The sequence below is a fragment of the Ahaetulla prasina genome, chromosome 4, assembly GCF_028640845.1.
Source record: "Ahaetulla prasina isolate Xishuangbanna chromosome 4, ASM2864084v1, whole genome shotgun sequence".
NCBI classification, from domain to species: domain Eukaryota; kingdom Metazoa; phylum Chordata; class Lepidosauria; order Squamata; family Colubridae; genus Ahaetulla; species Ahaetulla prasina.
Genome location: NC_080542.1, coordinates 94,244,714 through 94,270,508, shown reverse-complemented (window position 1 = coordinate 94,270,508; position 25,795 = coordinate 94,244,714). Strand labels below are relative to the sequence as shown.

At 38.1% G+C, this 25,795-nt stretch overlaps 2 protein-coding genes across 2 annotated transcripts in view; one reads left to right on the top strand and one right to left on the bottom strand.

Annotated features, from left to right (window-relative positions):
• Positions 1 to 16,151, bottom strand: part of AZI2 (5-azacytidine induced 2) — a 33,051-nt gene extending 16,900 nt beyond the window's left edge. The window contains exons 1-5 of the mRNA XM_058183965.1: positions 15,888 to 16,151; positions 12,385 to 12,614; positions 12,003 to 12,128; positions 10,382 to 10,481; positions 5,713 to 5,852 (exon numbers count right to left, since the gene is read on the bottom strand). Coding sequence (XP_058039948.1) covers positions 5,713 to 5,852; positions 10,382 to 10,481; positions 12,003 to 12,128; positions 12,385 to 12,609 — 591 coding nt within the window. The 5' untranslated portion in view covers positions 12,610 to 12,614; positions 15,888 to 16,151. The remainder of the gene's footprint in view (positions 1 to 5,712; positions 5,853 to 10,381; positions 10,482 to 12,002; positions 12,129 to 12,384; positions 12,615 to 15,887) is intronic.
• ZCWPW2 (zinc finger CW-type and PWWP domain containing 2) overlaps positions 1 to 25,795 on the top strand; it is a 162,228-nt gene that overhangs the window by 81,991 nt on the left and 54,442 nt on the right. The window contains exons 4-5 of the mRNA XM_058182728.1: positions 12,448 to 12,549; positions 13,432 to 13,526. The gene's annotated coding sequence lies outside the window, so the exon portion shown is untranslated. The remainder of the gene's footprint in view (positions 1 to 12,447; positions 12,550 to 13,431; positions 13,527 to 25,795) is intronic.

The following is a 25,795-nucleotide window of genomic DNA, read 5'->3' as shown; positions in this document are numbered from 1 at the left end:
GGATGGGGCTGGATGCTATCTCCACCCAACGAGAAGGAGCGTATCAGGTAAGACCAACACCCCTTCCCCATTGTGGTGGAGATAGCATCCAGGAATGGGACATACCAAAGCTGGCTTGTCCTACAGATGGGACGCAGTCTGGTCTGAAATCCGCTGATCAGAATGGACCCTCTGGAGGACTCGCCTGTCAAAGGCTGCTTCAGCTGAAGCAAAGGTGTCCAGCTTGTAATGTCTGATAAAGGGGGATGGAGAGGACCATTTAGCTGCTCGACAAACCTCCTCGATAGAGGCTTGCGTCGCCCACACCACTGTTATGGCTGCACTCCTGGTGGAATGGGCTGTTAGCCACCAAGGCAATGGAAGAACCTGGAGTTTGTAGGCCTTGGCAATGCATGCCCATATCCAGCGACCCATGGTCGATGGAGTGACCTTGTTGCCCAGATTAGAGGGCTGGAAGGACACAAAGTGGGACTCCGTCTTCCTATAGGAGGAAGTCCTCTTAATATATATAGAGAGAGGGCCCTCCTTACATCCAAGGTTGACTCAGCCTTCCATCCTTTATAAGGTAGGTAAAATGAGGACCCAGATTGTTGGGAGGGCAATAAGTTGACTTTGTAAATATACAAATAGAATGAGACTATTGCCTTACACATTGTAAGCTGCCCTGAGTCTTCGGAGAAGGGCGGGATATAAATGTAAATAAATAAAAAAAATCCAAGGTGAGCCACTTTTTCTCCAGGGCATGTACTTGGCCCGGGCAGAAGTCAGGCAGTATAAGTTCCTGAGCCCTGTGGAACAAGGAGTCCACCTTGGGGACAACGGAAGGGTCCAACCACAAGACCACCCTATCAGGATGGAAGATGTAGAGGTCCTTCCTAACAAAGAGGGCCGCCAGCTCTGAAATCCATTTAGCTGATGTGATGGCTACCAGGAAGGCCACCTTGCAGATTAGGAAGTGTAGTATGACCAATTTCATTGGTTTGAAGGGGGCCGCGGTTAGCGAGTGCAGTACCTTGGTCAGGTCCCATGTAGGGTACCAATGAACCACTGGAACTGTAAATTCATTGCATCCCTAATGAACCTGTGCATGGTCAGGTGCTGTGTGAGGGACTCCAGATCCCTGCACGGACCGAGGACAGGGCAGCCACCTGTCGACGGATAATGTTGGGAGATAGCCCCTTGTCTAGCCCTTCCTGGAGGAACTCCAGTATCTGGGCCACGGATATCGATGCAGGGTTCAAACCCGACCTGGAGCATCAGGCGTAGAAAGCTTTCCAGGCCACATCATATACCATATTTTTCAGAGTATAAGATGCTCCGACAATAAAACGCACCTACCTTTTTTGGGGAGGAATCAAGAAAAAAAACCTGCCTCTGCCTCCCAGCAATTTGCCTCCTTGCAGCAAACAGCCTTTAGTTTCATTTTCATTTTCAGCACAGCCTGATTAGCACAAGAAAAAAAAAATCTGCTTCCCAGCAATTTGCCTCCTTGCAGCAAACAGCGAAGGCCCACTAGGCAATGGCAATCCCTGCAGCCTGAAACAGCTGAGGATCAGGAGGCCAATCCAACCAACAAGGAGGTAAACTGATGGGAGGCAAAGGGTGCGGGCCAGTGGGTGGGGCTACATTTGGTGTATAAGACATACCCAAATTTTCATCCTCTTTTAGGGGGGGAAAAAGGTTCATCTTATAATGAAAAAAATATGGTATTCAATTGGTGGAAGGTCTCCTGGAGGTCTGTATAGTCTGAATCACTCTGGAAAGGTAATTGTCCCGAGGCAGAAGTCTCCGCTCAAACCCCAGTCAGTCAGTTGGAGCCACTGTTGATCCGGGTGGACCAAGGCCCCCTAGCTGAGGGAGATTCTGTCTAGCAGTATCTTCCAGGGTCTGGCCACCGACAGGTTGACCAGGTCGACAAACTGTGGCCGTCTGGGCCAATGAGGTGCAAGAAACAGGACTTCTGCCTTTTCTATCAATACCTTCCGGATCACCTTCGGAATGAGGGGAAGAGGAGGGAAGGCGTAGAGAAGTCTTTGGGGCCACAGATTACAAAGAGTACTGATCCCCTCCGCCCCTGGTACCATAAACCTTGCGAAGAATCTGGGCAGATGTGTGTTGTCCTGAGTGGCGAACAGGTCCATGGCAGGCCGTCTGAAATGATCCGTCAGCTGTTGGTCCTGTACCAATCTCTTATCTTCTGAAAGTTCCAGATCTCTACATTCCTCCTCCTCAGAGAGTGGCTCTGTCTGGAGGGAGTTGGGGAATAGGGCTCTGGGAAGGCTGAAAAATACCCTGGTGTCTGGGATGTTTGAGCTTTTCCTGGCTGCAGGGAAAATCCAGAGGCTACAGAGACCGCTCTGCTCTGCTGCAGGTCTGCAGCGATGCCTTGCTTTATAGCTTCCGCAATCACCAATTGCATATTGGAAGGAATTTCAAGGATTGGAACAGCCCCTGATCTAAGCACAGCTGAAGTGGGGGTAAATGTTGCCTCAGCAACACGTGTCTCTTTTTAAAAGATTGCTCCCCTTCTCCTGCTGTGGAAGGCAGGCCTGACAGGGAACTCCAGCAATTTTCCTGATTAACAAGCAATGAAGGTCCTTGCTGAAAACCTTGCTCAGCAGCATCCTCTGGTGATAAGCCCTGTGAGTACAGCCTATTTGGTAGGCTTGGATCACTTCGTTCCAAGTGCTGTGGAATTTCCTGATGGGAAACTTCAGGCTCACTCAAAGGGTGAGTTTCCTGATGCCGCCTGTCAGCCTCCTTCTATTTTCTAGCAAACTGCCTTTCTGTGGCTTTTTGCCTCCTGTGTGCATCTTTCTCCTCTACTATGGAAACCTGCCTGATAGCAAGCCTCTTCCTGGGCTTGATAGTCTTGTCCTTCACTGCAGACCCTAACAGGGAAGGTGGCCCTTGGGCTTGCATGGTGGCTGAAAGGGATGATCTGTGCTGCCTGCCATTTCATCTCCATCAACCGTCGCCATCTCCGCCATTTTGAAGACAGGTCCTGAGTGCAGATTCGTTGGCGCAATCTAATGTCAGGGTGAGTGTCCGTGGAACTGGCAGGGACTCTATTATCACCCACAAAAGTGGGAAGGCTCTCAAGGGACTGGTGTGACCCCTGCGATGTCCAGGAACCTGTAAGCCCTTTCGCACCTTTTTTAAAAAGGCTTGGATGATTTCGGTGACTTTTTGCTTGCAGTGGATCTTTCCGCCGGGCTATTTGAGACACTTAAACTGGACTACAAAAGCTCCAAAAATATCTCTGAGCCCCTGGGATTAGCTGCATGGAGCCAGGCTCATTCATATTACCCCAAGATCATTGATCCGCTGGTGTGGTTCAGTAGGTTCCTGTCAAATCACCTTTTGCCTGTGGCGAATATTTATGCTGGACTGCTTGGGACTCCTTGTAAAACTAGAGCGCAAAAGCTCCAAATTTTTCTCCAAGATCCTGGGGTTAGCAGCATGGAGCCAGGCTTGTTCCTGCTACCCCGCGATCATGAATACCTGAAGTCCAGCAACCAGCCGTCTCTCAGCAGCTCAAGCCAAAGCTCCTACCACCGGAAAAAGCCTGGCAGCTCTACTGGTCAGACCGGGAGCCAGCCAGTTGAGAAACTCTGTCTCAGTGGTGAAATTCAAAAATTTTCTCTATCAGTTCTGTGGGGGTGGCTTGGTGGGGGGTGGCTTGGTGATCATGTGACTGGGAAAACCAACTATCACACTTTACACAAAAATAACATAACTAACTCATACACAATGCAAAAGCAGCTGGACTTCACACAAAATAGCCCCTGCAACAAGCAGGAACCTCACAGAGTCAGAGAAAGCTCAAAAACAAACTATCACACTTTAGACAAAAATAACACAAAAGCTACACAACTGACTCACTCACAATGCAAAAGCAGCTGGACTTCACACAAAATGGCCCCTGCAACAAGCAGGAACCTTACAGAGTCACAGAGAGCTCAAAAACCAACTATTACACTTTACACAAAAATACTGGTTCAAATAGATAGTAGATAGTAAAAAAATGCTTTAAATGCTTTAAAAAGTAAAAAAAAAAAGTTCCCATGATCGCAGGGCACAGCTGATTGTGGGGACTTTTTTCTTTTAATTTTTTAAAGCATTTTTACTACTTATTCGCCCAAACCGGTTATAAAAAAATGCTTTAAAAAAGTTTTTTAAAAGTTTTGAAGATCAGCTGTGCCGCACACTCCTCAGAACTTTTTTTTTTTAACTTTCTAAAGCATTTTTTTACTACTGGTTTGGGTGAACCAGTAGCATTTTCACTACTGATTCCCGCGAACTGCCCCGAACCAGTAGGATTTTATCCCTGCTGTCTGCAAGTGCTCTCTGCTGTGAAGAACCAAAGGAATTTTTCTCTCAAACTGTAGACAATTTTTGACAAGTCTGCCTGCTGAGGGACTGAGTCAAAAGCTGGGAACCGTTAGTAATGAAGGCGTGTCCTCATACCTCTGACAGACTCAGTCCAATCAGCTGGGAGACAAAATCAACCCATTCCTGGATACTATCTCCATCACAATGGAGAACTTTCCATTCCATTTTTTATCCTATTGCACAAATTAATTTCTCTAATTCTAATCAAAATGTTCCCAAGTACAGTTCTCTAAGACCATATTCTTTTGGTCATGTTAAAACATGCCAGTTCAGAGTGGCTGACAGATGATTGCTGAATTCACATTTCATGTTAACCTAGGATTTTTTAACAATACTTTCTTGAACAAGTTCTGTAGTTCATACTGCTAAGTCACATTGGATAGGATCACACATTATGTTAAGCAAAAAAACAATAACCCCTAAAACACAGAATGATTTAGTGAAATGGTTTCATTTCTAATCTTTCCAATAATTGGAATCCTCTAGCTTACTTAAACCAATTTAAAACAATGAATGTTGAACCTTGGCTTATTTAGAAAAGTATTTTGAAAAGTTACTAATTTTTTCCTTCCATTAACAATTTAAATAAATATCATTGTACAATCAAGATTGCTTATTATACAGGTTAAGATTTAAATTTTAGTTTGATATAATCAATGTGATTCTATGTATATTATACGCCAGTTCAGAAGTCACACATAATTTTAGAACTAAGAGTTTACTGAAAAGGATCAACATGACAAATATATAAAAAACCCACATTAAAAACAAAACTTAATTACCATCTTCTGAGAAACAATTGAAATAAAGTTTGAAATGAATAATCCTACTGTAAGCAATAGATTCACAAATAAGTGTCTTTAATTACATAGTTCAGCAAATTTTAGGCAGCAGATTGGAAAATATTTTCTAAGATAATTATCAAGCTATAATTAGGTTACATTTGGCATTTTGCTTTTATCACCATCTAGTGGAGTTCTCAAAAAATGCAGTCTAATTTCACCAAGGCATGGGTACATTTTTAAACCTCCCAAAATAACAGTAATTGTAATCATCTTATTAGGACTAAAATGAACTAAAGATATAAAGAGACAAAGCCTATTTTTGAGATTATTTAGAAATGATACCAAAAGTCACTGAACTTTTGAAAAATAAAAAAATCAGATGTCTCAATAAACATTCATGTAGTTTACCAAAACCTAAACATATTGATTACATTAATATCAGAGGCAGAAATTGTACATATCAACATTTAATTTTACCCCTTTATGTATGCTTCTCATAACAGAAATCATAATTTAGAAATACTTTTCTTACAGATTTTTGCCTTTCCTTCCTAAGATGGTTACATTCTTCCTTCAATTTCTCCAAATCCAGTTCCAGATTGTGCATCTTCAGCTCATTGTTCAGTTTGTCTATTTCCCAGTTAGATGGGTTAGAATTGAAACTCTTCATCACTGAAAGGAAATAAGACCTTTATTTTCAAAATAGTCAAATTAGATAATGAAAATGGAGCTAAAATTCATTTCTCATATATCTTTCTGTGAATATGGTGATAAATTTGAATCCAATCTTACTTTTTATGTACAAAGTTTTTTTTTATCAATCAAATGAGTATGTTAATAAACTGTCAGCAAAGAGTTTACATAGAAATGTACTGTAATTGTATATGTTCTCTAATCTATAAAAAGATACAAAATCTTCAAGTTCAATATATTACCAGTTTTTTAAAAAAAATTATATCACTGAATATATCACTTTGTAACAAATGCATATATTTTACTATATAAAAATCATTATTCCTCAATAACAAACTTAATCAGTGAATTTTTATTTGGGACTTTGAAGAAGAAAAGACCGACATAGCAAGTCTGTAGAATTATCCAAGGCAATAGTCATCCAATATTAATGAAGGGGTTTCAAGTTGTTGAAGTTTATCCACACCAACTGGATAATCATGATAATTTATTTTACTTATTTTTACAGGGCTTGCAGACTGTTCTAATAAGCTAGCTGATTCTGCATGGCATACAATTCCCCAATATATAATTGGGATTAAACCAGTGAATCAAAACAATATATTGCAATAGCATAAAACTGAAATAAAAAATCAGTTCACATTTAGAAGTAATACAGGTAATCCCAGGTTACGAACATTCCCTTAGCGAATGCTCAAAGTTATGTGATAAGCGCCCCCTAGCGTTTACGAACAAGTCCTGAAATTATGAATATTGCAGCACCACAGCAGTTGTTCACTCTTATGAATGACTACAGAGGCTCTGCAACATTTGCGCCACCTTTTCCCCCATCCCCCAGCTGGGTCTTCACAGGCACTTTGACTCACTTACTTTGCAAAGATCTCCTCTCTGTCGTGGTTTCTTTGCCTGCTTCATTTCTTCAGGCTTTCAATGCATTTGTAGAGAACAGAGGCCTAATGTACTGTGGGATCATGTGAGTTCAGTAGTGTAAGATCTCGTGCAACTGATCTTGTGTGATCTCGCAGTTTAGGCCGCTATTCTCTGCGAATTGAGGCCTGGATGTTTGCAAATAGATGGAAGGGCTTTGGTCCTTTAGGCCTTCCCTCTGTTTGCTGTTTCCTTGCTGAAGCCTGCAGGGAGATTGCGTTCCTGTAGGCTTTGGCAGCCCTTTGCAAAAACCCTTTGTTGGCATCCGCAGAGCTTGGGACAGGCGAACACCTCCCTCCAAAGCTCTGTTCCTGAGAGCAAAGGCTTTTTAAAAACAGCTGCCAAAGCCTACAGAGACGCAATCCTCAAGTCCTTTGCTGATGATAAAGGAGGCCTGGAGGAGCACGGGTGGTCTTCTAGGCCTCCTTTCTCACCAGAGATCCACTTGACAAGACCTCCAAGCAATGAAAAAGGATGCTCGTATGCCCGTGTGTGGCCTTTCAGACCTTTTTTCTTGCTGGAGATTTGCTTGATGAGGCCTCTGGTGATGAAAAAGGAGGCCCGGAGGCCCACACAGCCTTCCAGGTCTCCTTTCTCACCAGAGATCCACTTGACAAGGCTTCTGGCGATGATAAAGTAGGCCCGGAAGGCTTCACTTGGGCCTCTGTGCCTCCTTTTTAATCACTGGAGGCCTCATCAAGCCCTTTACTAATGAGAAAAGAGAAAGCAGGCAAAGAAACAGGTTGGACAGGAGACAGATCTTCATAAGGTAGGTCACCTGGGTGGGGGGTGGAGCAAATGTGGGGACTCTGGGGAGAATGAGGTATATGGATCAGAGAATGCCTTGGATGGCCTGTTCCATCACTAGGTCCCCCCATGGCCTCCCCACCCCAAGATATGTCATATACGAGCCACACATTCGATTATTAAATCGGAGGGTAAAAGCAGGGAGTGATCTCATTCAAGATACAAGATTTACTCCCATGAATCCTCAGGCTACGAACGGAATGGGCAGACTTAATTGCATTCAAAACTCAATGACTACCTGTAATTACTGCCAACTTCCTGCATGGCTTGATGAAACAATCAAATTTGAATGTCAGAGATATTTTTCCATGGAAAGGAAGTAACAATTTAGAAGCTGTGGTTCCATGGTCCATGAAGACTGCCATCTTAAACTGATGAAACACATAAAGAGCCTCCCATATTAGATCTTATCAAAGAGGCAAATATTGCTGGGATAAGAATGAAACTTTTCAGCATAGTTTTAATGTATCACTCCTCTTTATTTATTTTGGGATGTTCTGGGTATTTGAAAACTATATTCTTTTATTTTCTTTCTCTTTTCTAATTAATGATTGAAATAATGTTATTTGAATTTGAAGCTGGGAGAAGATACTCCTGTAGATACCAGGCTCGCACCACATTCTCCAGGCATTTGACAACTTAACTTACTCAGCCAGGAGCCAAAATGTAAAGTTGGGTATTATCTGCATTCTTATGCATGCTTATTATTATATTTTTCAGCTAAGTCTAGAAAAAAAAATGGTTCCTTGAGAGGAGAGTAACCCCATCTTAAGACAAATATATAATTACTACTGAAAAGGTTTTTTCTTCACAAATCTTTCATCAGTCAGATTTGTTTCTAGGGCACAGTGTTTGAATTAGCCCTCACATCCAGGACATAAATTGTTTCAACTCCTACCCTCAAAACGACGCTATAGAGCACTGCACACCAGAACAACTATACACAAGAACAGTTTTTCCCCGAAGGCCATCACTCTGCTAAACAAATAATTCCTTCAACACTGTCAAACTATTTACTAAATCTGCACTACTATTAATCTTCTCATCGTTCCCATCACCAATCTCCTTCCACTTATGACTGTAACTTTGTTGCTGGCAATCCTTATGATTTATATTGATATATTGACCATCATTTGTGTTGCAAATATTGTATCTTGATGAACGTATCTTTTCTTTTATGTACACTGAGAGCATATGCACCAAGACAAATTCCTTGTGTGTCCAATCACACTTGGCCAATAAAAAATTCTATTCTATTCTATTTTAAAACTTCAAACACTATAATATAAACAATTATATCTATTTTAAGCACTCTTAATATTTAGGTCTGGCATTGGCTCTGTTCTAATCAAAAAAACAAAGCATGATTTCCAGAACTGTTAGTGGTTTGGGGTACTAGGATACTCTTCAGCACAAGATCTCTAGATTGGGTACTGGCGGTATTGTGCTTAGATAATTATATTATTATTTTGACAGCCAAGTTCAGAAAAGCTGCTGGGTAAACATTGACTTCATTGCCCGAAAACACTTCAATTTGCCCTCTTCTGAGTTTCTGATGTCAGCATGATATTTTTGAATGAAACTATCAAAAATCTGGGATGAGGCATCATAAAATAGAAAAGTGCAAAATGTTTCAAGATCAAAACAGTCTAGTTTAGACATTGGAGTTGTCTACAAGAAGACTGGAATGGAATGTATTGGGGTGAAATATTTCAGAGTTTTATCAGCTATATGGGTATCACCTAATTGATATTTTCATGATACACGTAAAGTAATGGTAGCGTTAAGTGATGCAGAGATGCAATAATGTTGTTTTTTTGTGTGGCCAATAAATAGGATCTCAATCCAAGAAAAAAATGCTAGAGTGATAAATGGTTCTTTTGACCAAATTAATAGACTCTTTCTGTACTTGAGAAGACTGTACTCCCCCACACAAACCTCAATAAGAAATCTGCAATATTAGGATGTCACTGATCCAAGCCAAAGCTGTCATAAAAAAATTAAGCTGTCTCTGAAGCACAGATTGGTGTACTAGCCTTAATCCATCTAATAAGAAAGAAGTGGGGTTTAGTGAGCCACGCTGAAATCATTACTGAATTATATTGCTCCTAATTGTGAATATGCCTTTAAAGATGGTTCAGCAACTGCAATTAGATCAAAATACAATCACAGGTTGCAGAACTGGGACATTTCATGATTTAACATATTGCTTGTGTGTGCTGCCAACTGTAAAATTAACCTAGTTTATTTCAAGGCTCAACTCAAAAGTCCTTGTCCTATTACTAAAACACAGTGGTTTAGAAATGTAGTATCAAAAGTTTCCTTATCTTTACATAGGTACAGTAGGAATGAGCCTGATTCTTAGAATTGGCTCTTGCTTACAGAATTTTTTCTCCACTGAGATGGGCCCATACCAGCTAGGATGTTGCTCTTCTACCAATGTAAGACATGTTTCTAAGTTTTTATGACAAAAGAAATGTTTGCACTCTGTTCTCACATATTCCGAAATTGTTCTAAGATGCATACTTTGTTATCATTATTTGTTGGATTTATATCCTGTTACACTCACCGGTGAGCTTCCATTGCTGACATATGAAGATGGGTTTCCCAGTCTTAATCAATACTTTCCAATACCTTAATCACTACTGAACTTTATATCACACCAGTAATAACCATGCCTCAGTTACATAAAAATTAACTTTAAAAAAAGGACTGCAGGTCACAGCACTTGGCATATATGGATACTGTTATACACTCAGATAGACAAAGTGTACCTTGTTGAGTTTCCACTTCTGTTCTTAGCTGTAAGAGTTCTACTTCTTTAGACTGCAACTGCTCATTCAAGGTTTTCACATATTCCATGTTCTCTTTCATCTAATTTGAGAAATATATAAATTATCAGGACTTTATTATTATTCTAGTTGAAGTCTGAGTCTAAAAATCAGTTGGTTTTTCATAAAGATCTGGCCAAATTACTATGTTACCTTTACTGTTTCAAAAGCACCACCAGTTGAAAAAAAATAGCATGTGAGTATCCTTTATGCACCCTGAAACTATTGATTTGCTTTTAGAGGGGAGAAGAAAAATCTTAATTTCTAATAATCATCAATAAATAATATATCACACTGAACTCGGTCATGCTTTCCAAAATTATCTCCAGCTTTTCATTCAATCTATTTTTCCTCCTACAAAGTTTTTACACTCCACTTAATTATAAAAAAGATATATGTCCTTGATTTACGACAATTGAACTCAAAATTTTTATTACTAAATGAGACATCTGTTAAGCGAGTTTTGTTTCATTCTATTATTTTTCTGCTATAGTTCTTAAGTGAATCACTGCAATTGTTAGTGTCAGGGTTCCAAGGAACACCCCCCAACAAAATAAAGCTCTGCGGCTTGAGATTCCTCAAAGTCCCAATTTATTAGAGATGTCACGTTGGCACAGCTGGGAAAACCCAAAACTAAAAGCTTCCAGGTTTTCCACACCCAGTTGATAGTTCACAGCCCTGCCCCACACCCGTAAGTTCATCACATTGTCCAAACAACTCTTCACACTCAATTAGAAACAATTTTCAGGCAGCCTCCATCAGACGCAGGATGTCCTTGAATACGGAATGTTGTTATGACTAACTTTACACCTCTCCAACAACAAGTCCCTCCCAACCTCCCCAGCTAACATATGTGGCAGTTAAGAAGCAAAAAGAAAATTGCCTTCCAAAACTGACAGTTAGGTTAGTAACATGGTTATTAAGTGAATCTGGCTTCCCCATTGACTTTGCTTGTTAGAAAGTTACAAAAGGTGATCACATGACCATAGGACACTGCAAAGTCATAAATATGAGCCAGATGCCAAGCCTAAATCTAAATCTGTATAAATTTTGATCATGTGACCATGAAGATGCTGCAATGGTCATAAGTAACTTCAAATGTTAACTTCAAATGGTCATTAATCAAATTGTTGTAAATCAAGGACTATCTGTAATCATTTGACTGAATCACTGGAGCTTTGACAACCTATATTTTTATATGACTTTCACTTTCATTCATTCAAACAGCAAATTCAGGCATTTAATATCAGAACAATTAGGAGACAAATGAAAAAACTGAAAAAAACGATGCATCAATGATGCAGAAATTCAGTATTTTTAAAAATCCAGGAATGATTTAAGCCACACATAAGTATTCCTTAATCGAGTTGTTTTAATGTTTAAAAAAGGATACACACTCATTTTAAATCCATACACAGAAATGAATATGAAGTTAATGCTTAATTTTTGATAGATCATATTGAATGTTTTCAGTGATTCAAACTTAATTTGCTGCATAATGTTAAAATATTTTTCTACATATGGTTCATGGAAGATTTTCTTTTATGCTACTCCAAAAGCATACCGTTTTATCCAGTTGACTTTTCAGATTATCTCGTTCTATACAAGATTCCCGATATGCTTGATAAGCTTTGTTAACTTGCTCACGACCCACAGAACTTGTTACTTCTTCCAAATGGGATTCAAGAAGCTAAAAGATTACAACAAGATGTGACTTAATCATTATTCAAATACTTCAATTAAGTGTTTAATGTTAAACCAGGTGAAATACCTTAGTCCCAGCCATAAGTAACAGGTAATGAGTTCCAAGTAGTGAATGTATCTGTTTCACATGTGCTTAATTATTTATACATTACTTAAGATTTTTAGAAAATTAGTTTCTAAAAATCATATTTACTAACATTAATAATTGTTGAAAGAAAAAATATATTGCTAAAAATACTTGCCTTTTCTTCTAACATTCTCACTTTTTTCTTTAAGAAAGAATTTTCTCTTTCTGTCTCTTTCAGACGCTTTTTAATATCTTCATAAGCAGTGACAAGGGCAAAATGTGAAGCAACTGATTCTTCTCCTGAAAACACTGGAATAGGAAATTGTCCATCTTGTCTGTGGTGAGTGTCTGCTTTTTCACGATTCAGGATATCAATGTCATCTTCAGCTACTTCTTCCATGATAGCTAAATAAAAATAGTGATAAGATTGTTAAACATCCAATAAGCACCTACCTACCTATATACATACAAGATGGCTATTTTGGAAAGGAAGAGCACAATTTGAACTTATAAAATGTCAATGTTCCTTTGAACTTTTATTTTAAAATAGTATGTTTATTTATCATCTCATTTTCACATTTCAGTATATTTTCATTCCATATTTTCACTATGTATCATATTGAAAAATGAAGGAAAGGAAGAAAAACAATGTGACAATGCCCCCAAAGAAGATTTCTTTTTAGAAAAAATACCAAATATATTTCTATTAACCTGTTTTCAGAAATTCTAAGAGACTGCCCACTTTAAAGATAAAGTATTTGGAAGAAAATCTAGATTTCATTCAAATGTAACAGCAATATAAAATACAACTGAAATGTAGAAAAAAATAATTAAACCTCAAAAGTTTAAAAATTTCAAAGTATATAACCAGAACAAGTGAATTAAAATATCTATTCAACAAAAACATCGACTTAAAAGCTAGCCCACTAAAAAGTATCATTACAAAAGTAACAAAAATAGAGCTATTTCAGTCTGCTTTAGCAATATTAGATAATGGTATTTCATCCAAAGGCTTTAAGCAGAGATTTACAAAAGTTGCTAATATTTTCCCCTTTGAGTAAGTTATATCAATTTTCATTTAGCATCAATTATTGTCTTAAATTTTAGATATATTGTTAGCTTTCAGAGAAGAAATAGCCAACAAAATGATCCCTTTGACTTGGCTTGAAAAATGGGCCAAAAAAATCATCTATGTTAAAATTGAATAACCCTCTCTCAACAGAAGGGGAAGGATACGACATCACCCATCTCCAGGCCTCAACACAGTCCTTTCAGCAGTTCCAGGAAGGTTCTGCACTTATTTCCACTCTGATTCAGGTGACCCTGAGATTAACTCTCCCCAAGTGACCTCAATGACTCTCAGAGAGCGAACACTAACAGCCAGATAATTGCAAAGATACAAATCCTTCTGTTCCCCAGCCTTTTGAAAAGCACCAATGGGATAACCATGACCTTGATAATTGTGAATCTCCATAGACATACGTAGGACTCTTTTCTCCAGAATAGGTTAAGCTGGAAGAGAGAGAAAAATTCGCCTGGTTTCAGTAACCCCTTCCACATCCAGGGTGGATTTGAACTTGGGTCTCTTCTATTTACCACAACATCTTGATTACTATGTCATTCTGGCTGTTTTGGTGATTATCGTGTTAAATATAGATTGCCTTCAGAAAGAATATCTAAATTATTGTCACCAGGGAAGTGGAAGTTTATTGGTTTTGTACTGGGCTTTTATTTTTGTAAGCCACCCAGAACCACCATGTGTTGGGTAGCCATATAAATTTTCTGAATTCTTCTTTCATGAATACTCAATTAATTAATTGAGATAGCTGGTGAAGACTGACTTTTTGAAGAGCACTTATAAAAAGGAATATTATAGGTACCTAAAAGTGATCCTTTCAGACAAAAGATACAAATTGAAAGGTTGTGTATGAAAATACTATTTAGGAAGAGGATTCTATATAATGAAACATTTAAACTTGCATTATAACAGGAAGACCAAGTACCAGGCAGGTAGATGAGAGAAGAACAGGTATCTTCAAAATGTTACAGAAAGATGTAAACTTACTACAACAGAATTTATCTTTATATAGTACCAAAAGTAAACCGAATCTTGAATATGTTCATCCAATTCTGTTTAACCTACCTTTCAAATAAGCTTTTCCATTTCTCCAATCTCAGAATTTTTTCAAGAAATATAATACATTAATTATTTTTAAAGTTATTCTTCTCATTATTTCAATGAGAAGATGCTGCCATATTGGTTTCTAACTCTGTTGTTAGAAACAGGAGGAGATACAGATGGGCATGGAATATACAAACTAAAAAAGCATCCCAGTAATTCCTAAGTCTTCCTATGTAACAGTGAAACTTAAAAGAACCAAAGTTAGGTTTAAAATATTAAACAATAATTAGGGATGAGGACTCAATTAAATTGTCTGAAGTCATTAAAAGAACAAATCTCAGAATAACACATACATTGAAGCATTTAGATAACAGTACTTACAACGAAGTAGCAATTCTGTAAAATTAAGCTTTGGATATTCATACATCTCTAGCTTTCAGTTCCACTCTTGGTTACTATATATTTTCATTTATTATAACTTCTTTCATACCAGAAGTGAAAAGGCAGAAAGCCTTTGCCCGTTCCTTTTGTCAAATACAAGTAGTTTTTGACCACAATTGGGCCTGGCAGCTCAGTCATTAAGCAAAGCAATCATTGAGTGAAATCACAACTGTATTTAAGATCCTGCTTTAGCTTTCCTTTGTTTTACAAAGTTAAATGTGAGGATTGGTTGCAAAGTTATTTTTTCATCACCATTACAGTCACTAAATGAGACCACCACTAAATGAGGTATATCTGTATTCCAAACTGAGTCCATATCCCAATCTACAATTTATTCTGCAAAGCTTAATTATGCCTATTCACAAACAGCACTGACAGTTTCTTGCATCTTTCGTTTAAAATGTACATTGCTATTGGCCATGTTTAGAAATTGAATAAAAGGACATGTTATCTGGTCTGATTATTCCTGATAATTTCCATGAATGGATAGCATACTTCCCTTTCTGAAATGCTGTCAGATATTTTTCATTCTATTTCTCTTTATTCTTTCATTAACAATCAAATTCAAATAACAAAGATTCAGTTCTAAGTACATGCAAGGACGAGGATTCTGGTGACCTCTGCACACCATTTCAAAACTGAAAGTTCTAGACTTCACAGAGGAATTTCAACGAAACGCTTATTTATAAATCACATTTATAGATTGCTCTACTCATAACAATCCTAGGCAGTTGTAAATGTGATATATAAACAAAAGTTTGAGAGAATCTGAATTCTAATAAATAAAAGGAAAAGGAATATATGCCTGGCCTTCAGTATTTTGCGTATCAAACTAACAGTCCACATAAAACAAATTCTCTCATTTCTGGGGGGAAAAACAATTAGTGATAGTTAAGCAATTATTTTCAACATAAAGGAAAATTGCAATCCTGTGCATGCATACACCGCAGCAAGACTTGTTAAACCCATTCCAAATTAGGGCTATGTTACTTGAGAAAAATAGGCCACGCGACCCTGGCCTTTTTCTTGGAAATTTGATTGACGCCCCTAGATTGGCGGTCCAGGGAAGAGAGGCCAATAACCAGGAGGGAAAACCCTGCGGAATTCAGAGTTACCTGCAGCCAGCAAGCTCGAGGCAGAAGTGGGCGGGGCCCTTTCGTCTCCGAACGCACCAGTTAACAGCGCAGGGTCGCTGTGCGGGGGGAAGAAGAAAGGGAGCCCACTTTAGCTTAGACTTCTCGTCTTCTCCTCGCAGCCCAGAAGCAGATGAAACTTCAACCAAAGTTCCCCGCAGCTGCACGACGCTCTCTTTCTCTTTCTTCCCTTCACTCCCTCAGACTCACCAGGACTTTCATCATCTCACATGACAGTAACGTGTGCAGGCAATAACCTCCCACTTCAAAGGGGGAAATGGGTATCAGTAGCAAGGCATGCCGGGATTTGAAGTCTCCTCACTGATTTTGCGAGGCCGTAGAACCAAAACCCGCCACGGCAGTTCTGTTCCCGGCATGCAATGGGGGGGGGACGCGGGGAGGGAGAGAAGGGAATTGTAGTCCGTCCGTGCCAGCGGTTTTGCCGGAATGCTACGAAGCTACCTCAGGTGGTGAGGTATGGGCTTTATTTCCCCTCAGAGGAGAAAAAACTGCTGGCCATATATTCCGTTTTCTCGTAAAATAGCCGCTGTCTATTTGTTCATATGCATGAATTGTACCGAAATGTAATAACGGTGTTGTCAGTGCATCGAACAAAAGAAAATGAAACCAATCAGATGAAGCACCAGCATGAACACGTTAAAAAGTCCCTCAACAACTAAAACTACAATCATTGATCTAAAAAACAAGGCAATTGAATTGACCTGAAAAGGAGGAAAACAATTAAAAAATAATTCTGAGGCAATATTGTTATTAAAATTTCTATATTTTGTATCTGTTTTTAAGGCTGATGACATTTGGATGCTTGAGAGATTGCAGTTGTCCATCTATTCTTAGGCTATAAAGTATTGGCTTAAAATTGATCATCAGTACAACTTTTAGATTAGAGCATTGTATATGGTTGGAATTAAAATGTTCCAAAAATAAACTTTTATATGTTTGGGAAAACATTTCAAAATTGTAGCAATATCAAACACCTTCCAATTGAGAAGGCAGTTGGAGAAGAATTGTTGAAAATGTTAAATTATAAAAAACTGCATATGGACAAACATCAATTTATTTAATTAATCTGTAGGTTTCATTTTAGAATTAAATCTTTCCCGGTTGGTTTAAAATATATAAAACAATATGTATCAACATTCTGTATATATATTACATGTGCACATATATGTCAGAATAATATAGTGTAATGTACATGACGTTCTGAGATATATAATTCATTCTGAGATAAGTCATCTGTATATGTCACAATACACATACGACACACATGCATACATGTAATCATAAATTCTTTATTGTCTGGTTCGGTTCTGCAACCCAACAAGAAAAACACAGACTTCAGAGGATAATTAGAACTGCAGGAAAAATAATTGCTACCAACCTGCCTTCCATTGAGGACCTGTATACTGCACGAATCAAGAAGAGGGCCGTGAAAATATTTGCAGATCCCTCGCATCCTGGACATAAACTGTTTCAACTCCTACCCTCAAAACGACGCTATAGAGCACTGCACACCAGAACAACTAGACACAAGAACAGTTTTTTCCCGAAGGCCATCACTCTGCTAAACAAATAATTCTCTCAACACTGTCAGACTATTTACTGAATCTGCACTACTATTAATCGTTTCATAGTTCCCATCACCAATCTCTTTCCACTTATGACTGTATGACTATAACTTTTTGCTGGCAATCCTTATGATTTATATATTACACTATGTTAGCAATAGTCTTCATCCTATTTGTATATTTATATACAAAGTCAACTTATTGCCCCCAACAATCTGGGTCCTCATTTTACCCACCTTATAAAGGATGGAAGGCTGAGTCAACCTTGGGCCTGGTGGGACTTGAACCTGCAGTAATTGCAAGCAGCTGCTGTTAATAACAGACTGAATTAGCAGTCTGAGCCACAGAGGCCCATTGATCATCAATTGTGTTGTAAATGTTGTACCTTGATGAACGTATCTTTTCTTTTATGTACACTGAGAGCATATGCACCAAGACAAATTCCTTGTGTGTCCAATCACACTTGGCCAATAAATTCTATTCTATTCTATTCTATTCTATTCTATTCTATTCTATTCTATTCTATGTAATCATAAATACATATTATGCTTTCATCACTAACCTTCAGAGGCTGATATTAATTGTAGTAAGTAATCTAAGGTCAAAATAATTAAAGAGGAATTTTGTACAAAAAATATAGTCATTCCAATTCCAATGAACCAAAATATTTTAAAGCAAAAATTTATTCTTGGCCAAAATATAAAGTTAGAAAACAATATTATTCATAGGATACCAAACTCAGATATATGGGTATTCTTTATTTTTAACTCCTTGTGTATCCAATCACACTTGACCAATAAAGAACTATTCTATTCTATTCTATTCTAATTTTTGATTTGTATAAGGACCAACAGATATTTGTCATAGATGCAATGTGATTTCTTTGCATTGCTTTTGTAGAAAACCTTTGTATTGCTTATGTAGAAAATTTAGTGCCACTGTAAAATAATGTGTAATAAATTTTAGTAAAAAAGCAGTGAGCTGGGGTAAGATGATGATGCAACTAACACAGGAAACAATAGGAAGCAGGTATCATTAGAATAGAATAGAATTCTTTATTGGCCAAGTGTGACTGGACACACAAGGAATTTGTCTTAGGTGTATATGCTCTCAGTGTGCATAAGAAAAATAAAATACATTCATCAAAAATAAAAAGACACAACACTTAGTGATAGTCAAGGTTATTAATAAGCTGTCAAATTGTATTAGGAAACAAATAAAAACATAATTGAAAGATACAAGGAACATGCTTATAGTAATAAGTGGGAAGAGGTAAATACTAGTAAGGAAGAGAAAAATATTAATATGGTCTTAGTAAATTATTTGACAGTGTTGTGGGAATTAGTTGTTAAGCAGAATGATGCCATTTGGGAAAAAACTCCTTGTGTCTAGTTGTTTTGATGCAATGCCCTATAGCGTCCTTTTGAGAGTAGAAGTTGAAACAATTTATGTCCAGGATGTGACGGGTCTGTAAATATTTTCACAACACTCTTTTTAACTTGTGCAGTATACAGGTCCTCAATGGAAGGCAGGTTTATTTTATCTTATTTATTTGTCAAACACAACAGTATATATAAGTATAAGCATGAAATAACCATACGAATTGGATACAATCAAACGGAACATTAGGACAGGAACGGTAGACTCGCTGCTGCTCTTATGCACGCCCCTTACAGACCTCTTAGGAATGGGGTGAGGTCAATAGTAGATAATCTTTGGTTAAAGCTTTGGGGATTTTGGGAAGAGACCACAGAGTCTGGTAGTGCATTCCAGGTATTAACAACTCTGTTACTGAAGTCATATTTTCTACAATCAAGATTGGAGCGGTTCATTTTAAGTTTAAATCTGTTGTGTGCTCGTGTATTGTTGAGGCTGAAGCTGAAGTGGTCTTAAAGAGGAAAGACATTGTAACAGATGATTTTATGAGTTATACTCAGGTCATGCCGAAGGCAGCGGTGTTCTAAATTTTCTAAACCCAGGATTTCAAGTCTGGTGGCATAAGGTATTTTGTTGTAATCAGAGGAGTGGAGAACTCTTCTTGTAAAATATTTCTGGACACGCTCAATTGTATTAATGTCCGAAATGAGGTATGGGTTCCAGACAGTGAGCTGTATTCGACAATTGGTCTAGCAAATGTTTTGTATGCTCTGGTTAGTAGTATAATCTTTCTGGAGAAGAAGATACACAAGATTAAGTTTATAACCCGTAAAACCTTTTCGGTGATGTAGTTGCAGTTGGCTTTTGCACTTAGATCGTTTGATATGAAAACGTCTTTGACGGGGTGAGGGTCATCTACAAGGTAATGTCCATCAAGCTGGTATTTAGTGTTCTGATTCTTTTTTCCAATGTGTAAGACAGAGCATTTGCTGGTTGAGATTTGGAGTTGCCAAATTTTTGACCATTCCGACACAAAGTCAAAGTCTTTTTGAAGGGTAGCTGTATTGTTGGTAGTGTTAAATAGTTTAACATCATCGGCAAAGAGAACACAATTACTTATAATATGGTCACAGAGTTTGTTAATGTATAATATGAAGGGTGTTGGTCCTAGAACGCTGCCTTGGGGGACACCACTATTGACAGGAACAGGATTTGATAGGGCACTGCCTATTTTGACCACTTGTTGCCTGTTTGACAGGAACACTGTTTTCCAATTATGGAGGGGTCTGGAGATGCCGTAGGATTTTAGTTTTGGAAGTAATTTGTCATGTACCACCGAGTCAAAAGCTTTACAGAAGTCTATATAAATTGCATCTATTGCTTTGCCCTAATCAAGATTTGTAGTCCATATGTTTTTGCAGTGAAGAAGTTGTAAATTACAGGATAATTTTTTTCTGAAACCAAATTGTTTATTAAAAAGTAGGTTGTTTGTTTCAAGGTGGAGGGTGATGGATTGGTTGATGATTGATTCCATTACTTTGTAGGTGACGCAGCATAAAGAAATTGGTCTGTAATTTTCAATTAGGCTGGGGTCTCCTTTTTTGAAGACTGGGATGACCATGGCTAGGTACCATAGTTTGGGAAGGAAGCTGGTCCTGAAAGATTTTTTCAAAGATTATGCTTAGGGGTTTTGCTATAACAGTGGAAAGCTTTTTTAAGAAGTATGCACATAGATCATCAGGTCCAATAGATAGAGATGGTTTCGGTCTGCAACATTATCTTCTGTGAAATCTATTTGTGTTAGATCATTGTAATCATGGTTGGTACGACTGGGAAATGTTGGGTATGAGCCATTACTGTTAACAAAGACTGAGCCGAAGAATGTGTTAAAGAGGTTTGCTTTAACTGTTTCATCATTACATTCTTTACTGTTAGATCCTTTTAGTGGTGGGATGGATCTCGAGCCTTTAAATTTGTTGTTCACAAAATTATAAAAAGCGTGATTGGATTTTGTGCGCAGAGGTGTTCTTCTTGTTTGATGTGGTAATTGGTGCATTCAGTCTTTATTTGGTGGCATATATTTTTGTAGCAGTTTTTAAAATTGGCTACATAGCCAGTTTTGTTCTTTCGCCAGAGGGATTTTTTGGGGGGATTGGAGCTTTTTTATAGAAATGGGTAATTTGTTTTTCCTGATTTTGGTGGTGGTTTGTGGTACATATAGTTTAATGACTATTGACTTCAAGTAGGAAAACGCTATAGTGGTCTTCAGCAGTGATACAGTTAGAGAATAGAATTTGCCAGTCAAGAGATGAGAGGTCGGTGTCTATAAGATCATAGTTGGCTTTTTCGAAATTGTAGTTTGGTATATTGCCAACCTAGCAGTTTTGAAAGCACGTAAAAATGCAAGTAGAAAAAATAGGGACCACCTTTGGTGGGAAGGTAACAGCGTTCCATGTGCCTTTGGCGTTGAGTCATGCCGGCCACATAACTACGGAGATGTCTTCGGACAGCGCTGGCTCTTGGGCTTTGAAACGGAGCACCGCCTCTAGAGTCGTGCAACGACTAGCACATATGTGCGAGGGGAACTTTTACTTTTAACTTTATACTATTATTATGGAAATTGAGACAAAAGTCTGTCATGTTGTGCTCACTGCAACAACGCAAACTCAATTTATGGACTACAAATAAAAAAACCCTTTTATTTGTAGTCCATAAATTGAGTTTGCGTTGTTGCAGAAGATGAGGTCAAGGCAGTTGTTGAGTCTTGTATTGTTAGTTACTAGTTGATCAAGACCTAGATTTGTAACAGCATTGTACAGGGTAGTATGGATGGGTTCAGTTGTACATTCGTTTGTTATCCAATTAATAAGAGGAAGATGAGGTCCTCTGGTGGCTCAACAGACTAATGCAGTCTGTTATTAACAGCAGCTGCTTGCAATTACTGCAGGTTCAAGTCCCACCAGGCCCAAGGTTGACTCAGCCTTCCATCCTTTATAAGGTAGGTAAAATGAGGACCCAGATTGTTGGGGGCAATAAGTTGACTTTGTATGTAATATACAAATGGATGAAGACTATTGCTTGACATAGTGTAAGCCGCCCTGAGTCTTCGGAGAAGGGCGGGATATAAATGCAAATAAAAATAAAATAAAATGAGAGGATAGGATTGGAGCAAGAGGCAGCCCATGTTAGTAGTGTGGTTAACATGTTCGCATGTGCGATGTTGTAGTCGGAGGCTCTGTAGCATAGCAAGAACCGAAGTGGGATGTTAAGGGACAGTTCACAGACAATAGTTTCTGGAAGAGCAAGTTTGTGTGCAACTTGAATATTTTTGATTCAGTGACTTTTTGTAAAAGATAGCCATTCCACCTCCTCTGCGGGTTTCGCGATCGGATCAGAAAACATGATATTCTCTGTCTGAAATGATGGAGTCTGGGAGGGATGAGTTCAGCCATGTTTCGCATACAAATATAATGTCGAATGTACCAGTATTTAACAAGAGGAGAAATTCAGGCATTTTGTTTACAATGCTTCTTGCATTTATCAATTTGCATTTAAGTTCTGTAGTGGTTGGTATACAGGAAATAAGGGGTGTGCCTACCTAGTTTTGGATGACAGCTGGTTGGATGTTTTGAGTGATGAGGGATTGGTTTTGGTTTTGGTTGATGGGGGGTTAGTAGCAATTGTTTTGTCTGTAGTTCTAATTATCCATTGAAGTCGTATTTGTCTGGTTTGGTTGCAGAGCCAAACCAGACAGTTATAGAGGTGCAGATGACAAACTCAATAATACCTCTGTAGAACTGATTCAACAGCTCCTTGGGCAGTTTGAACATTCTGAGTTTGCACAGAAAGAACATTCATTGTTGAGGTTATTTGATGATGTTTTTGATGTTAGGTGTCCATTTTAAGTCTTGAGATATCACAGAACCTAGAAACTTGAAGGACTCTACTGTTGATACTGTGTTGTCTAGTATTGTAAGAGGTAGTAGTATAGAGGTTTTCTTCTAAAATCCACCACCATTTCGATGGTTTTGAGTGTATTTAGTTGAAGATTGTTCTGGTTGCACCACAACTCTAGTTGTTCAACCTCCCGTCTGTATGCAGATTCATCATTGTCTTGAATGAGACCAATCACTTTTGTATCATCTGCAACTTCAGAGGGATCTTTTGAGATCATAACAACAGTATTCCCAACTACAACTTCAAAAAAGCCAATTACGACCTTATAAACAACGATCTTTCATTTCTGGACTGGCAAAATCTGTTTGCAACCTGCATAACTGCTGAAGACCACTATAGAGTCTTCCTACTTGAAATCAATAGAGTCATTAAACTATATGTTCCACAAATGACTACTATGATCAGGAAAAACAAACTACCCATATCAATAAAAAAGCTTCAATAAAAAAAAAATCCCTCTGGAAAAGAAACAAAAAAGGCAATGTTGCCAGTTTCAAAAACCGCTACAGAAATATATGCAACCAAATAAAAACTGAATGCACAAATTACCACACCAAGCAAGAAGAGAACCTTCTGCGCACTAATTCCAATCGTGCCTTTTATAATTTTGTTAACAATAAACTTAAAGACTCAAGATCCATCCCACCACTAAAAGATTCTAACAACAAAGAATGCAATGACGAAACAGTTAAAGCAAACCTCTTCAACATTTTCTTTGGCTCAGTTTTTGTTAACTCCGATAACACATATCCGACATTCCACAAACGTACCAGCAATGATTATGATGACTTAACTCATATAGATTTCACAGAAGATAACGTTGGAAAAGCTCTTCATAACTTAAAACCATCGCTATCTATTGGACCCGATGGACTATGTGCATACTTCTTAAAAAAACTTTCTATTAATATAGCAGAATCCCTAAATATTATCTTTGATAAAGCTTTCACTACCAGTTCCCTTTCTAAACTTTGGTCACTAGCCACAGTCATCTCAATCTTCAAAAAAGCAGACCCCAGCTTAGTCGAAAATTACAGACCGATCTCTCTTTGCTGCGTCACCTGCAAAGTCATGGAATCAATCTTCAACCAATCCATTACCTCATACTTAGAAACTAACAACCTACTCTCCAACAAACAATTTGGTTTCAGGAAAAAATTATCATATAATTTACAACTTCTCCACTGTAAAAACATATGGACTACAAATCTTGATCAAGGCAAATCAATAGATGCAATCTACATAGACTTCTGCAAAGCTTTTGACTCAGTAGTACACGATAAACTTCTCCTAAAACTAATATCCTATGGCATCTCAGGACCCCTTCACAAATGGATATCTGCTTTTCTGTCTAACAGACAACAAGTGGTCAAAATTGGCAATGCTTTATCAAATCTTGTTCCTGTCAAGAGTGGCGTTCCTCAAGGCAGCGTCCTTGGACCAACACTCTTTATACTATACATTAATGATCTTTGTGACCATATCTCAAGTAATTGTGTTCTCTTTGCTGACGATGTCAATCTATTTAACACCACAGACAATACTTCTATCATTCAAAACGACCTTGATCATCTAACCGCTTGGTCTAAAAATTGGCAGCTCCAAATTTCAACCAGCAAATGCTCAGTCTTACATATGGGAAAAAAGAACCCAAACACTAAGTGCATAGTAGATGGACATTACCTTACAGACGACCCCCATCCCATTAAAGACCTTGGAGTTTTCATGTCAAATGATCTAAGTACCACAGCCCACTGCAACTACATAGCAAAAAAAGCTCTAAGAGTTGTAAACCTAATCTTGCGTAGCTTCTTTTCCAAAAACACCACACTACTAACCAGAGCATATAAAACATTTGCTAGACCAATTCTAGAATACAGCTCACCTGTTTGGAACCCTCACCACATCTCTGACATCAACACAATTGAACGTGTCCAGAAATATTTTACAAGAAGAGTTCTCCATTCCTCTGAAAACAATAAAATACCTTATCCCACCAGACTTGAAATCCTAGGCTTAGAAAACTTGGAACTCCGTCGCCTTCGACAAGACCTAAGTTTAACTCACAGAATCATCTATTGTAATGTCCTTCCTGTTAAAGACTACTTCAGCTTTAATTGCAATAATACTAGAGCAACTAATAGATTTAAACTTAATGTCAACCGCTTTAATCTAGATTGCAGAAAATATGACTTCTGTAACAGAATCATCAGTGCTTGGAATACTTTACCTGACTCTGTGGTCTCTTCTCATAATCCTAAAAGCTTTAACCAAAAACTTTCTACTATTGACCTCACCCCATTCCTAAGAGGACCATAAGGGGCGTGCATAAGCGCACAAACGTGCCTACCGTTCCTGTCCTATTGTTTTTCTTTTCTTCTTCCTATATATATATATGCTTATACCTCCTATATTTACTCATATATGTGTTTATATACTATATAATCTTTTTGTATGATACCTACATATATTGTTGTGACAAAATAAAAATAAATTAAAATAAATAAAATAAATAAGAGATACGGTCATTGGTGTATAGAGGGAAGACAAGTGGAGAGAACACACAATCCTGGGGGGCTCCTGTGCTAATTGTGCAGGTATCTGCACAATTAGTAAATTTTAATAAGTTATATCTGTAGCCTGAAGCTGGTAACCTGAAATTGCTCTACAGGAGATATCTGAATCATTCCTAAATTGACTTTGCAACCATTTGATCATTACCTTAGCAGTAGAGTCAGTTTAATGTACCTTTTTCTTATTAGAAAGAACTGTTGCCTAAAACTTTCATCCCGGGCTCAGAGTTATCAGTCACCCTAGCAAGGAAAATGTTGGCTTCACTTTTGACAGCTCCTTCTAAGAAATCCAGTCAAGAGAGTAGGCATCAAACCAACATTATTCTGTAAATTTCTACTTTCCTTATACAGAAGGCTAATCTATTAAACTCCAATATTCTTAGTTTTCAAGTTCCCT